General features: G+C 43.0%; 1 protein-coding gene across 13 annotated transcripts in view; it reads left to right on the top strand.

The window, feature by feature from the left end:
- The window catches only part of LOC135215595 (transient receptor potential cation channel trpm-like), a 655,531-nt gene that overhangs the window by 559,226 nt on the left and 79,830 nt on the right, over positions 1 to 16,475 (top strand). For all 13 annotated transcript variants that reach the window (XM_064250472.1, XM_064250483.1, XM_064250479.1 and 10 more), the window contains 4 exons: positions 1 to 182; positions 524 to 695; positions 4,152 to 4,282; positions 5,005 to 5,161. In XM_064250472.1, the coding sequence (XP_064106542.1) occupies positions 1 to 182; positions 524 to 695; positions 4,152 to 4,282; positions 5,005 to 5,161 (642 nt within the window). The remainder of the gene's footprint in view (positions 183 to 523; positions 696 to 4,151; positions 4,283 to 5,004; positions 5,162 to 16,475) is intronic.

Here is a 16,475-nt window from a genome sequence, read left to right on the forward strand (position 1 = left end):
GCACATCTTGCAGCTTCTTACGGGGGAATGGGGGATGGATTTGCCAAAGCTCTTGATCACTGTGCAAGGGGGAAAAACCAACTTTGATTTGCAGCCGAAATTGAAGAAGGTTATCAGGAAAGGTTTACTTAAAGCTGCTAAAACTACAGGCGCCTGGGTTTTTACAGCAGGCACAAATACTGGTACAGTAATTATTGTCATGTTTGGTTGCTAAGGTGGTCCAGTATTTCACAATATTATAAGATAACATAAAATGGGTCTGTTTGTTTATTGAATATTCTAAGGTCTGCCATTATTAAGGATGATTAACTTGCATTGCCCTTGAGTATTTACAATAGACAAAACTGACTTTTTTCTGCTCTCTCTCTAGTGTTCAATTATGTTGACTATTTTATGGCTATCAGTAGGGTATCTGTCCAATATTTTTAGATATATCTTAACATTAACAGCAATAAGAATTTTTTTAGCGTTACTAATACCTAAATGCCCTCATTTGTTTTCCTTTCATGATTTGTTACAACAGGGGTTACGAGGCATGTTGGGGAAGCTCTGGTCTCTGAAAGTTCACTTCGTGAACGTGGAGGTCGAGTTGTTAGTGTTGGAATAGCTCCCTGGGGCATCATTGAAAGACGAACGGATCTACTTGGTCGAAACAGAGATGTTCCATATCACCCTCTCATATCTCCAAAGTCAAGGTACAATATGAAGGTGATGTATAACCAGTCATAATCATAATCTTGCTTTGTGAGCCTTTACTCATCTTTATGTCTTTCGATGAGAGACTGATCTGCAGATTTCTTATGTGCAACAAGTTTTCACGTGCTTTGTTATGTTTCTAACAAAAGTAATCCATTCGTTTGGATATGGAATATTTTTCCAAAACACTCATAAAGTTTATGAAGCCTTTATAGTCTATGCCTGTTTGTAGTGTAGATTATAACTTCACCCACTATTCACCTTGACTGTGAAGTGTCCTTTGTAAGTGTGAAGATGGATTTGTCTTTTTTAATGAATTTCAAAAGTTTATAATGAACTTGATTCATCTTTGTGTGACAATTTTGATTCCTCTTAATATTTTGCAAAATGCCAGCTAATTGTCATCTAACCTAAAATTGTGATAATTTCATTAAAAAATGCACATTTTAGGGGCAAGTTCAGGGTGCAGGCTGCATAAAAAAATTGTACCTTTGTTAATATCATCTTTAACACTTTTATATCAGATTTTCCCTTACAAGGTTCAATAAAATGAGGCCTTTTGTCTTGTGCACTTTCTCTCCAAATTCCTACATGAGTCTGAGTCTTCATCTATGTCTCGTTTCTGGAATTTTATACGCTTTAGTTATGGTCTTGTCATGCAGCTTCCATTCTCTGCTCTTCACCCCACCCATCTATCCAGATTAAACCATCTTGCTCTTCGAGAGTTAGGTCTGCATTCCAGCTACCTCTCTCCACAACTTTTCTATAGATGATATGGTCTTCCCACTGTACTCCAGTCAAGCCCTGGCACTCTGTAATCACAATGCCATCCAATACCTATTCTCTTGTTCAGTGTCTCTAACTCCCTATCTGTGTATTACTTTCATATGGCTAGGTCATCAATATATAGCATGCTTCTTCAGGTTTCACTTCTGTAGCCAAGCACTTTCATTTCATTTGCACCAACTGCCACTCCAAAAAACCACAGGATAATTGTTTGCAAATGCATTAATTTTGTATTTTTGCCTTTGAGATTTGAAAAGGTTTGCCTAGCTCACCCATACACTTCAGCATGTGACATTATAGAATGGACTTTTTCTTACTTATTTAAGATTTCTAACATTTCTTTCATAAACAGTCTTATGTTCGTATGCTTTAGGGCCATTGCTAAGAAACAAACAAAGCACTAAAGCAAGTACAAACAGGTTGAATTAAGGTAAAAGATTGCCAGTGAATAGAGATTTGCCAAGACTGGAAAACCGGTAGATAAAAACCACTATAGTTCAGATTGCACTGGAGAGACTTAGTGTCATGGTTGATTTTGCCAGCCTAGACAGTCCTACTAATTTTTTGTTTTGTTTAATAAATTAACAGGGTTAATAGTGTTTTAAATAGTTTTTTTTCTAGTGTGTGAGATTGTTAGTGTTTTGAAGCAGTGTGATGTATCAAAAACTGTATGGCAGATGAAAATAAGTTGCAAACGAGGCTAATGTATCATACAAAACTTTGTTTTATATTTTTGGCAGGACTATAATGTGTATCAAATTTTTTTTTGTACAGTATTTTTTTTAGCTTTTTTAATGTTTTGTGCACAAGTTTTCTAAAGTTTCATCGAAAATCATTTTTGGTTCAAAAGTGAAGATTAAAGTCAAATTGCAACTTATTGATGGAAATTTGGTTGGAATTTGAGAGAGAGAGAGAGAGAGAGAGAGTAGAGAGAGAGAGAGAGAGAGAGAGAGAGAGAGAGAGAGAGAGGAAACTGTGTAAATGAAGTAAGTAAGTAAGTTTGTAACATTTATTTGTTAACAAAACAAAATGGTTACTTGGTTAAACATTGAGAGCATTCGAGGAAATACTAAATATATTACGTATATGGACCTGGACACCTCCCTTTCAGATAGGACTTGTAAAGATGAGAGGAGCATCAGTGCCTCTATTTAATGACATCATTTTCTTCTTAGATATCACATCTAGTTGCTTCAAGCCTGTAGCGGGGCCTATAACTACAGTTTTAGAAGCACTGAATCATGCTTCAATAATGTGTTGTCATCTTTTACAAATATTAGCGAGGAAGAAAATTAAAATTATTGTTGGCGCAGGGACAGTGGTGTTAATATATAGAGATAATATAGAATGTCACTGCAGTATTTATAAATCTTTTCTCATGCATCACAGCTCTCGCTTTCAATACACCAAAGGGTAAGATGGTGCATACCAGCAGGAACAAAGTGACAGTTGCTGCCACATAGCCACCTAGTATTACTGAAAAACTTGATTAATGTATAAATAAACAAACACAACTAAGCACATGTACATTGTAGTTGGATTTAGAAACCAAATAAAATTTAATTTAATTTCAGTGATTGATACAACATTTAAACAAATACAAATGAAATCTGCTGAAGTAGTTATTAAAAAATTTCCATGTGCTTTTAGTCATCCATCCCACAGTATTCTTCCAGGGAAATTAACCTGTCATATTTATGTAAGAAGGAGAATGATTGTATGTAAAGGTAAACACATACGTATTACTAATATATAGTACTAGTTTTGGACATTGAATAAGCTAGCAACAGAACTATAAATTAAAATAAATTGAAAGTTTTAGTTTCGTAGCAAAATTATATTTAATTATTAATTGTGATGTTTCATATTTGAATAAATTCACAAATTTTGGAACTAGCATCACAGATAATCCACCATTAAGCAGCTTTTGTACAGAAAAGTTTAAAAACACTAACACTTGCAAATGTGCAGGACTTCAAGCAGACAAACTCCAATTATAAGAGTAAAAGGTTGGAAGTCTTACTATTTCAGCATGAAAATATCTTCTTTTACCAGAAATCTTAATTAAAAATTTCATTTTAATATCTTTCATATAAGTATCCAAAAAAGGAGTTTGTTTTATAAGGATTTACTATTAGAGATTTAAAGAACTTGGGTGTATAGAATTAACCACCAAGTACATAATATACTGCATATACATATTATTTAATGATACTAGATCATCAATAAAGGTCAAGTTGTAGCTTTGTCTTAAATCTGCTGTCAACATGATTACTTCTTTAAAGATTTGACCCATTATGATATAAATATAGATTGGCAAAATTATGGACGCCTATTATGTGTTGACATATTTTATCATTGAATTTAATTAAATAATTCCCAGTACAAAACTTTAGTATATTTTGAGTCTGGTACTAAATATGACAGCATACTTTGAAATAATATTCACAAATTATTCGACCTTGTCTTTTCCCTATGCCTCCCATAGGCACGTTACTCACTAATCTATGTAACATTGAAAAAACCGTAATGAGAAGAATAGAAAAGAATTTCTATAAAATCAAGGTTGCTGAAGCAGCAATCTCCTTCAATAGAACAAGCATTTATAGGACTAACATTTCTTATGTTGTTCATGTGCTGTGATTTAGATGGATTTTTGTACATTACAGGTTTGTCGCACTAAATAGTCATCATACCTTCTTCCTTTTAGTGGATAATGGGACAACAGGGAAATATGGGCCTGAGTTGATTCTCCGTAGAAAGTTAGAAAATTATATATCAAAACAAAGAATAGAAACGCGTAAGTAATGTGAACAAATTTTTATTTATATTTAATTTTTCTTAATCCCTGAAGTATGTATATATACCCTGTGGAAGAGATAAGATGGTCGTGTAATTATTATTAGTTCCTCGTTGGACGAGTGGTTTACTTGCTTGCCTACTGATTTGGTAGTCCAGAGTTTGACTCCCCACTCTGCCACCGTGGAATCAGAGGAATTTGTTTCTGATGATGAGAAATAATTTCTCGATATAATGTCGTTTGGATCCCACAAAAAAGCTGTTGGTCCCGTTCCTAGGTAACCAATTGGTTCCTAGCCACATAAAAATATCTTATCCTTCGGGCCAGCCCTAGGAGAGTAGTTAATCAGCTCAGTGGTCTGGTTAAACTAAGATATACGTACTTACTTTTTTTATGTGCAATTACTAGTGCAATTATTAAGTGGCACAGTGTTTTCTTCTGTGCTTGTAGCTTACAGCTTAAAAATAAGGTAATCACACACTGTACAACCATTGTCTTACGAGAGCCAGCTGTAGTAGACAGTGGTTTATGTGTGCAAAACAAAATTTTTTTATTAGTTTTTATATTTTTCAAAATAATTTTGTGTTTGTTGTTTTATACGTACTGTGCATCAACCAGATGGTTACAAATACAACAGCTTTATGTCAGTTTAAACTGACTAGTGTACACAATTTTTAAGTATTGCAACAAAGCACACTCACAGTTTTTTCCCGCCCTTGTAGGTGGTGGTTTAGCTACCCCAGTTGTGTGTGTAATGATAGAGGGGGGACCACAAACGATAAGGCAAGTGCTAGAATATGTCACCGACTCTCCACCAGTCCCTGTTATTGTTTGCGATGGAACAGGAAGAGCTGCAGACATATTAGCATTTGTTCATAAGTGAGTTATGAAAATGTGTGTTTCGTATTAAATATAGCTCTAAAATACCAAAAAGTCATGTTTTCATACAATGAAATAACCTCTTACTTTACGAATGCATTTCACCTAATATGCAATTGTGATACTTGTAATGCTGACCACTTAAAAATAGTAATTGTAATACTGACCACTTAAAAATAGTAATTTCCTAATTATCCAAAGGTGAGAAGTCAAGGTAACAAAATAAGAGTAGATTTTCTTATAGAGTAACATGCTATCATATGAGATAGAAGGAGAATATTTTTAATTGATTCATTAATGGTACTCACATTCTTGTATATTTTACAATACATAACCTTACACACAAAGTTTTCTGTACAGTTTTTATGCCTGTCCCTCTTCATCACTTCCTTGATAGTCTAGCTTCAACTTTTCCCTGCTTCTATTTTAACCTTATTTGTAGAGTTAAATCTTTAGACCATCCCTAATCTAGAGATTTTACTCATGTGTTAGCTAAAGTACAGTCTTACCTTGGTTACTAGATGTCTCCACAATGGACAGTGTAGTTTGAGGAATTTTGTCTGTGGAAAAATCCTGCCTGTTAATGGATGTTTCCTTGGTTTAAGGATGTACAAAAACAACTGGAAAAAAAATCAAAAATGGGATTAGGCTTACGTGTGTGCAGGTCCCAGGTGCAACAGAGAAGGTTTCAGTCTACTTGTGGGTCTCACTCAGTGCTCACCTCTTCTAAACTGTTTCCTGTGTGCTTGTGTGTGTTTTTGCAGTTCTAATGTGAGGTAATTGTAATGTACATAAGTCATAGCCCCTAAGGAGGCTAGGGATGCCAGCAAGGCTGAGCCTCTTGTGGAGGATATTATGGGCTGGTAGGTCAGTGATGATGATGTGAAGGAACAGAGCAGAGCTCACTACAGAAGAATTGTAGGTCCTTCAGAAGGAGTAGCAACAAATAACAGCTGAGGAACTGTTTTCAGAGGGGCAGAGGGAGGAGAGTGAGGATATCCCAATTCATTGGAATAAATGTATAAAAATTTTTGTTGAAAAATAATACCTGATAAAACTTTATCAAACTTCTATAAACCTTTGGGATGAAACTACTGTCTCTCACTTTAGGAGCATTTTAAAACAGGAAAAACAAGCATCAACAGACAAGTTTTTAATGAGACAGAAACATACTGAATCTCAAGAACAAAGCAGAAGAAAGACAAAAAAATTATAAACAACCCCAGAGACACAGTGGCCTACAATTACAATTTTTGTGGAAGAGGACTCTCCTTCCAGATAACTACATCTCTCATTCTCTTTGTCTTTTTCACCACCTACAACATGTACCATCAACTCTCCCAATTGCAGGTGAAGGGAGAACTGATCTGCATTTATTTCATATGTTTACTGTTTTTTGTATAATATGTGAATCATGCTAAGTTTGTTACATTGTTCATACGCAAACAAACCTTCGGTCTTAACAATAGGGTAATTTCTAGTGCCTAGCTGGATCCGGTTAAAAAGTAAATGAAAGCAAGGAATCTTGTGATATCTAGCAACGCATGCATAGCTCGGGTTAGGAGTGGTCAAGGACGACGCCACAATGCCAGTCTTTCTTTTGACCGCCTGGGTGAGAGTAGTGTTAACCTCACTGCCTGTTTCATTTCTGTTTAGTGTGTGTGTGTGTGTGTTTGGCTGGTATTATGGCTTCTTCTGCTCCTTCTCGGCGTCGGCGTATGTGCCCCGGAGTTCCAGGTTTTCTGTGTTCTCGTTTTTTGGCTTCGGCAGCGACCGACCCTCACATCACAGGCAGTAGGTGTCATTCTAATTTTTGTGCTATAACGAATCCTTGAAAGGAATGCCGAGCATGGCCTAAGGAGCAGTGGAGGTCGTTTTATGGCAAGAGAGAACATTGGAGAGTTTCGACTCTTCCTACTTGGGAAGGTTTTGCGCCTATTCCCAATGTTTCGTCTCCTGCAGTAGTCAACCCTCATAGTAGCATTGTCCCTGCATCTCCTTCCTTTTCTTCCATTGATTCGTCGATGGAAGTATTGGGAGGCAGCCAGGCTAATGTTTGTAATGTAGCCCCTTCTTCCTCTGGAGTTTATTTGGTTCCTGAGAAGGGTGAGGCTTTTTCATCAATCTCTTCTCTTCCAGAGTCGGAGGCGTCCAAAATGGCAGTGATTTAGAAGACTCTCGGGCTAGGGGGTACCCCATCCTTGGAGGGGTTGCCAGCGCTTTTTGTGGAGGCTCGCACACCCCCCCCCCCCCCCCCTTCCCGGTCTGGCCAGGCCATCCCCCCTCCTCCCGGCCTCGTCTTCGTGGGTAGTAGCAGTCGGCCATCTTGTATTGCTCTGCCAGTGTCTGCCGCCGCTTCGAATCGGAGTGACGCTGTGGCGTCAGCCCCGTTGATGATGTCACGGGGTCCGTCTTAGTGTATTCCTCCGCCAGTGGCGTCTCTTTCCCCCTCACACCGAGCGGAAGCCGTGACGTCACCGCCGCTTGTGATGTCACTCACATCAATGATATCTCTCCCAGTCGTCTCCTCTGATGCGCCTCTCTCAGCCATGACGTCATCACTGCCACTCAGTTCGCTACACCTCCCTTCCTTGTCGTCGGAGCCTTCTCTGGCACATCAGTCTGAGGTCATATGCCAGGCATTGCTTCAGAGGTTGGATTCTGTATTGGATGTGAAGTTGGCTGCCTTATTGGTTGGCAGGACTGGTAGGAAATGTGTTGCTTCGTCCTGCCTCCTGAGAAGAGTATGCATAAGAAACTAGTGCTGTCTTTCTCTCCCTCTTCCCCCTCTACACCCCGTCAGCGTATCAAGTGTTGGAAGGCTAAGGACTTTGCCCTTCCTTCGCCTTCGAGGGAGGAACAACGCGGACGTGTTCCCGAGAGTGCTGTTGTTTCGGGCAGTGTTAGGGGTGTGCGTTCTGCAGGAGATGCTTCGTCCTCTGCCTCGAATCTCGAGCATGTCCCCCCCCCCCCCCCCCCCCCCCCCCCCCCTCTCACTGTTGCTTCCAAGAGTTCGACTCTTAAGGGATTCTCCTTCGATCTCGAATGTTCAAGTTTCCCCCCAACTCACGTACGTACGTCCACCATGCCCATGACCATTCATGGACATGTGGAGTCGTCTGTTGAGGTAAGTGACGTTCCTAATGTTATAGTGGGTTCTTCTCGGAGGCCGACGCTTGGATGCAGCCCAGACAGGTTGGTTGGGTTTTCGTGCTGTTTGGCTGCTAACCCTTCCGTTAATTTTGGTGGAGAAGGCGCCTTAGAAGAGCCTGCACATCCTTCTTGTTGTCGGTCTCCGTTGCTGGAGCAGGAGGAGGGAGACACGCAAGAGTTTCTGTCTTCCTTTTCGGAAGTTGTTGATCTCATTTGTGGGTTTAACAATTGGAAAGTAGGATTCAGGCTCGGTCGTCTTACACTCCTTCTTGCTTGGAAGCCTCTGTGGGAGCTACTCAGGACCCCAAATCATCTTTTCACCTTCCTTTTTCGGGGCACGTTCAGTTGGTCTTGCAGAAGGTTAACGCCTCTGTTTCAGACCAGGACGGTTCGCTTCGCTCTAGGGGTCTACCAAACTACTACCCCCGCCTCTCACAAAACATAGGAAGTACTATGCTACGAGCTCTGGTTTTTTGTTGTCACACCATCTTAACCCAGATGTCATTTGCCTGAAGCCGGGTTTGACTTTGGAACAGGTGAGGTCGGTGGCTCCGTCCTTGTCTACGCAAGATGCCTCAGCATTGGAATCTATGGCGGCCTCCATGTTGCAGACGGTTTCTTGGCTGGACCTCTGGTCTGTGGTTATTGCCAAGATAGCTTCCGACAGGTCCCGGAAAGGCTGGTGAGTGCATCCTCACTTGCCAGTCTGTTGCAGTTTGGGGGCAAGGCATTTTCATATTTGGCTCACCTCAGTGCCAGTGTATGGGCTAATCTTCTTCTGATTAGAAGGGACGTGGCTTTGTCTAGGATGGAGAGATTGCTCGACACCGAGTCCTTGCTGGCAATGGGGAATGGAGATCTGTTGGAGTCCCAATTTTTGTTTCCTTGGACAGAACTCGAAAATGCTATAGACCGGCACCGGGCTAACACCAGGGAAACGGGACGTGGTCGCAGACAAACTCAGTCGCCTGGATCAGAACCTAGGCACAGAGTGGTCCCTTCATCAAGTGGTGGCAGACAAGCTTTTCCAGATTTGGGGGAGACCCATACTGGACCTTTTTGCGACACGCTTCAACAGGAAGCTGGAGGTGTTCTGTTCAGTGGTTCCAGATCCTTTAACATTGGCAGAAGACGCATTCCAACATCCATGGGACAACCTGGAAGTGTATGCCTTCCCTCCGTTTTGTTTGATCCGTCAGGTTCTGAACAGGCTGATGAGTTCACAGGGTCTCAGGATGACTTTGGTAGCCCCTCTTTGGCCTCAGGTGGAATGGTTTCCAGATCTGCTGTCGTTGTTGTCAGAGGTTCCGAGGGAGATTCCCCCTTGGCGACATCTCCTGTGTCAGCCCCATGCGGAAAGGTTCCACCAGTCAGTAGAATCCCTGTCTCTTCACAGTTGGAGGCTATCAAGTATCTCCTCCAAGCGAGAGGCTTTTCTCTGAGAACAGCTGGGTACATGTCCAGCAGTCTTAGAAAGTCGACCTCCGCAGTTTACCAAGGCAAATGGGCGATCTACTGTGATTGGTGTTGTGAACAGGGTTATTAGTAAACATTACCTTAATATAATTTATCTAGCCCTAAATCCCCAAAAACCGCACCAAAATTTACCACATTGGCAACCCTGTTACATCCTATTCTGTCCGCCAGTTGGCAACACTGTCGTTGACAGATACGAAAAACCTTCCCTCAAATCAGTTGTTAACGAGCGCCCGTGTTGTTTACATCACGGCCGCTCTTTATAAATTTCCTTAAACATTTTTGTGCCTTTAAAGCTTTCATTATTTGTTAAATGAGACTTTATATGAATTACCACTCACGCATTACATCACGAAATAGTGAATTAACTTTGATTTCTGTAGTGGTTCTTATCTTAAATTACGAACTTTTGCGCGACCCGGAACTACTGACCTGTCCAATTCTACAATGGATTACCAAGAAATTACGATGCTTCCTTCTGCCAGCAACATCAGGAACTGCCCGGTTTGTGGGACAAGGATGAGTAGCAGGGAGTATGAACCACATGACATTTGTAGCTCTTGTCGTGGACAGGTTTGTGACTTGACTTCTCGTTGTGACGTATGTAAGCCCTGGTCTGACGAGGATATGACTGCTTATATGAAACGCCAAACAATCTTGCAGCGTAAAAGATCGGTTAAGGAGAAAAAGAAATCGATTGCTAGAACTGTATCTAACGAATTCTTTGACTTGGGCGCTCATGATTCTGGCTCTTCGGTTTCGGTATCGTACGACTCCGACTCCGAATTAATTGATGCTTTGCCCCCTGTACAACCGGTAATTAGTGAAGTTATTTCTGATGTAGATTCGAAGATTTTGGCAATGGAAACTACCTGGAAACAGAATTTTAAGAAATTACAGCTTAGTCTAGATAGAGATATTTCTGCTAAGTTTTAACAATCTGTCAGAGAATTTTCAAGAAGCCTTTACTAGAATGGTCTAACACACTTTTAGATTCATTTTCAGCTCCTCGTCAGGTTACCTGTCGACAGCACCATGGGTAACGGTGCGACAGATACCCCGGCTTGTGAACCCCGTCGTGGCGAAGGCCTAGGGGGATCCGGTCCGGGCAGGTGCCTAACCGAATCTTTACCCAACGTGTCCCCTGTTAGTCCCGTAACAGTGCCAAAGGGCGCTTATTTAGGAGAAGGGGGGAGGGATATTAGTGTCAGACCTAAGATAGCTAGTCGTCAGGATTTTACTTCAGAGGAAGTTTCTAAGTTAGGATCTGACGATGATGATGATGATGACGCGGATTCGTGTGATATTGATGTTTCCTCGAATGGATGTCATGATGTAGAATTCAAGAAACTTTTTGATTTAATTTTGAGTTTTCTTCCTCAGGCGAGGCCTAAAGAGCAGAAGCAGCCTCCGCCTCGTTGTATTACAGAAGGGATTTTTCTTGACGGTCCCTTCCCGGTCACGGGAATTTTTACGTTTTCCCTTTGCCCAGAGGTTCGCGAGAGTGAGGGCGGACGTTGCCGCTAAACTTTCGAAGGTGATCGGGGAAGGGAAGAGGAAGCTCTCTTCTCTTCTTACGACACCGGAGGGAGAGGAGTTTACCAGGTGGCGGATGATTCTTCATTCTCTCGACCCCCCAAGCCAAATCCTGATTTTGTCCGACTTTCAAGTCAACCCTTGCCTTCTAAGGCTTCGGTCTCTGTCTCAATTGAAGATTTTATTGCTATGGAGGCTGTTATGAGCTCCTTACAAGAAGCTCAATCCTTCAATATGTGGGTCTTCGGAGGGCTTTTAATGTATATCAAGGACTCCGGTTTGTTCCTCCTGATGCTCCTCTTTTTGAGAAATTCTGCTCATCCATTTCAATCGCTTCTGTACATCAGAACGAACTTGCTGCTTCAATGCAGGCCTTTCTTGTTTCTCTAAGGCGTAACCTGTATTTGTTGCAGTTACCCTCCTCTGTATCGGAGATTCAGAGAAACCCGTCTGTTGTCCTCTTCTCCTTTTGGCGATTTTCTTTTCGATATTTCTGTGCTTTCTGAGGTTTTGAAGGAACATCAAGGTGATGCCTCTTCCCAAGCTCACTGGGCCTTATCAAGAGCTTTTTCCTCTGGTCTTCCTCCCGTTCCTTCAAGGAGTAAGCGTAAGTTTAGGACCAGATCTGTACCTTCTGCTCCAGCCCAAACAACCTCCTTCTGGCCGCTCTTTTTTCCAAGAGTACCTCTCCAGGCCTTGCTGGTGCCTCTTCTTCATCCTCTGGTGCTCACCTTTGAAACGCGGGAGAGGTTCTTGGCGTGGCTCTAAGGGCAGAGAAAGAGCTCAACCTCCAGGAGGACCTTCTTCTTCTTCTTCTTCTTCTTCCTTGTCTCTGCGTAAGAATTTTCGGAAGTAGGAGTCATCACCTCGCCTGGAGACCGCAGTAGGAGCTTGTCTCTCCCGCCATTGGTCAGCTTGGCAGGGGAGAGCGGTGGATGCTTGGGTGGTGGAGGTCCTGAAGGAAGGTTACGAGATCCCTTTTGTTTCCAGACCTCCACTTTCCAATCGTCCTCTCGAGTTCAGCAGTTATTCCCCTCACTCAATCAGGGGTCAAGCCTTGGAGAAGGAGCTTTCGGCCCTCTTGGAGAAGGATGCCATAGAGCGAGCTCCTCCTTCTCCCGGGTTTTACTCTCGGATGTTTGTAGTTTCTAAAGGCCTCGGGTGCCTGGCGCCCCATCATAGATCTTTTGGTTTTGAACAAGTTCATTCTAAAGTCCAAGTTCAGGATGGAGACGGTCCAGACTGTTCTTTCATCCGTCAGGAGGGGGGACTGGATGATTTCCATCGATCTGCAGGATGCTTATCTGCAAATCCCCATCCATCCAAGAAGCAGACCTTACCTTCGGTTTTTCATGGACTCGGGAGTTTTCCAGTTCAAGACCCTTTGTTTCGGCCTCACCACTGCTCCACAGGTCTTTTCTCGGGTGATGGCTCCTGTTTCAGCTATTCTGCATCAGTTAAACGTAAGGATGCTTCGGTATCTGGACGATTGGCTAGTCCAGGCCGAATCTCTAGAGAAATGTCTCCGGTCGAGGGAGATAGTTCTGTCTCTTTGTGTCGAGTTGGGCATTCGTGTCAACTTCGACAAGTCCAATCTAATCCCTTGCCAGATCATGACTTATCTGGGGATTGTTTTGAATTCCCAGATTTTGAGGGTTTCTCCCGCTCAGAAACGGATAGACAAGCTTCTGAGTCTGATCGAAGAATTTTTGTCCTCCGTAACGCAGCCAGTTTCTCTTTGGAGGTCTCTCCTGGGCCATTGTCATCCCTCATCCAACTGGTTCCTTGGAGGTCGTCTCAGAATGAGGTCCCTTCAGTCGACACTTCGCCAGTCATGGGATTTCGTGTCCGAGGACACGATAGTCGCCTCTTCTCCACAATGTCAGAAGGATCTCCGTTGGTGGATGCAAGTTCACCGCCTCAAGTCAGGGACATCTCTTCTTTCGGTTCCTCCGGACCTAATGTTTTGGTCAGACGCCTCGGATCAAGGTTGGGGCGCACACCTGGGCTCCGAAGCCGCTTCGGGCCTTTGGTTAGAGGAGGAGAGGAGCATGTCAATAAATTGGAGGGAACTGAGGGCAGTGTACCTAGGCCTTCTTTCATTTCAGGAACAACTGTTGGAGTCGGTTGTCGCGATCTTTGTCGACAACACCACAGCAGTCTCGTACTTGAGAAACCAAGGCGGCGCACAGTCGGATCTTCTCACTCAAGAAGCCCGATCAATCCTGTGTTGGGCAGAAGACAGGGGGATTACGTTGGTCCCTCAGTTTATCCTGGGCCATCACAACGTCTTAGCAGACGCCTTGTCGAGACCGAACGAAGTTCAAGGGTCGGAGTGGACACTTTGGCCAGGAAGTCTTCGACAGCCTCAGGAAGAAATGGCCTGTCACAGTCGATCTGTTTGCCACCCCACTGAATTTTCGGTGCCAGATATTCTTCGCCCTTACCAGACTCTTCAGAGTGCCGGGACAGACTCTCTTTTGCAGGAGGACTGGGGGAGGGACTTCAACGCCTTGAATTTTGCTTTCCTCCGTTCTCTCTGGTGAGGTCAGTCCTCAACAAGTGAGGGCAACCAAGCGTCTGGATCTCACCTTGATCGCCCCCTTCTGGCCACAGAAGGATGGTTTCCCGACCTTCTGGAAGCACTGGTGGAACCCCCCATTCGCCTGCCAGAGAGACCAGATCTTCTCAAACAACCCATTTTCATCGGTTCCATCAGAGGCTCCACATGCTTCATCTTCATGCCTGGAGACTGTCAGGAGGTTCTCCAAGCACGAAGGGTTCTCCTCCAGAGTGGCGCGACAGTTGGCTCTTGCCAGGCGGCAATCAACCAGAGTAAATTATCAGGCTAAAATGGTCGGTTTACAGACGTTGGTGTAAGTCTCAAGGACATTCAATTTCTAGACCTTCCTTACCGAAAGTAGCGGAGTTTTTAGTTCATTTACATCATGACAGGGCCCTGTCACCTTCGTGCATTAAGGGTTATAGGTCTATGCTTTCCTATGTTTTTAAGGCAAGGCTTCCTGAGATCTCTTCATCTTATGTCATTAGAGATTTACTTCGATCTTTTTCCCTATCTCGACCCAGGCCGCAGTGTTCGCCTCCGACATGGGACGTTAACAAAGTCCTTCAAGCCTTAAGGTTCCCTCCGTTTGAGCCTCTGAATTCTGCCAAATTTAGGGACCTCTCTTCTAAGACACTCTTCCTTGTCTCACTGGCTACAGCCAAGAGGGTGGGTGAACTGCAAGCACTCTCTTTTCTGGTTGCCAGATCTGGACAAGACATGATTTTGTCATACCTTCCTGAATTTGTCGCAAAGACTGAATCGTCTGATAATCCCATTCCCAGGTCTTTCGTACTGAAGTCGCTGGTCGACTTTGTTGGTAATTTAAATGAGGAATTAGTTCTTTGCCCTGTTAGGGCGCTCTCATGTTATTTACGCCGCACGAAGGACATTCAGGGTCGTCCCCGTCATCTGTTTTGTTTCACCCCGAAATGTCAAGAGACCTATTTCAAAGAATGGTGTATCCTTTTTTCTTAGAGATCTGATCGTTAAAACTGGTGGTTCGGCTGCTGGGGAAGACCAGACGCCGAGAGCACACAGTATTAGAGCAGTTGCTACATCAGTAGCTTTTATGAAGAACGTCTCAGTCGCCAAGGTGCTTGAGGCGGCGACTTGGCGTTCTAATTCTGTTTTTGCCTCTTTTTACTTGAGGGATATTTCTCTAGTTCTAGGCGACCTTCGTTCTTTGGGCCTGTTGGTGATGGCAGGACAGGGTCGTCAGACAGGAGAATTAGGTAGTCTTCCTGTTTTACGTTTGGTTGCTACCTGTATATTATTCATTAATTTTTGTTTTGTTTGTATATATTTTTTGTTTTTGTATTATAACCCATGGCAGTTTTTGACGTAGTTATAATGGGAATTAGGCAGTTTGGTATTTAGGTGTTTTTGATGACAAGGACTGACTGCTTGGCAACTCATGCTGCTTCCATTTTCAGTGTGAAATGGTTCCAGCCACTGGGTTGTCGGCACTGGCGACTACGCTTCTCCCCAGAGTCGATGCTGACCTAGGACTAGCCACTGGTTCGCTTGTCCTGACAACTCCTGCTTCTTCCACTGTCCTGGACAGGGAATTAGTCGATGGATCGTCTGCTGTCATCTGGTGACTCGCTCACCAATCTACTTTTTGTCTCACCTGTCTTCTCGGAGTCGACACTCGTGTGAGATCCAGGCGACATTTAGTAGCCCTGAGTTTCTTGTTGACGAAGTCGGTTGCGTTGATACACCCCCGCCCCGATGGATCGTGTAACACGAGACCAGGTTGGACTGTCAGGCATTCGTCCTTCGGGACTGAATCGCCTTTTTGCTCCGCGCTCCTTTCTCTTGGCACCAGAAAGCTCGAGTTAGGAGTTGCTCATGAGCCGATTCGTTGCTGGCGACTTCGGGTTGCGTTGATACACCCCCAAGGTTTGCTTAGCTTTGAATCGCCCAGACAGTCCAGACACTCATCCTTTAGGGAAAGAATAGTGCTTGATAGTCTTCAGGGTGCAGCCTTGCTGTCCGCAATTCGTCTGACTGGTCACCTGGTCGGGCACCTGACTTTAGTACAGACGGACTGACTATGCACTTACTCCTTGTCCTGAGACTTTGAGTTGTTAGTATCTTTGACCTTGGGTTGAGTTTTGACTTGCTATGATATATATTTCTTTGTTTTGTTTTCTCCTAAATTCCTGTCCGCAGGGGAAATTGTATTCAGATCCTCCTTTTCAATGTGGTTAATCGGGCTAGATAAATTATATTAAGGTAATGTTTATTAATATGGAATTTTTATTCTAAAATTAATATTAATAATACTTACCTGTATAATTTATCTAGTCCCACCCATCCTACCCCACGATCTGCCTATCACAACTGATTTGAGGGAAGGTTTTTCGTATCTGTCAACGACAGTGTTGCCAACTGGCGGACAGAATAGGAGGTAACAGGGTTGCCAATGTGGTAAATTTTGGTGCGGTTTTTGGGGATTTAGGGCTAGATAAATTATACAGGTAAGTATTATTAATATTAATTTTAGAATAAAAATTCCATTTTCTCCACTCACGACCTCTATTCAACGTATAGCAGACTTTTTTACCTTCCTCAGAGACG

The sequence above is a fragment of the Macrobrachium nipponense genome, chromosome 5 (assembly GCF_015104395.2).
Source record: "Macrobrachium nipponense isolate FS-2020 chromosome 5, ASM1510439v2, whole genome shotgun sequence".
Taxonomy (NCBI): Eukaryota; Metazoa; Arthropoda; class Malacostraca; order Decapoda; family Palaemonidae; genus Macrobrachium; species Macrobrachium nipponense.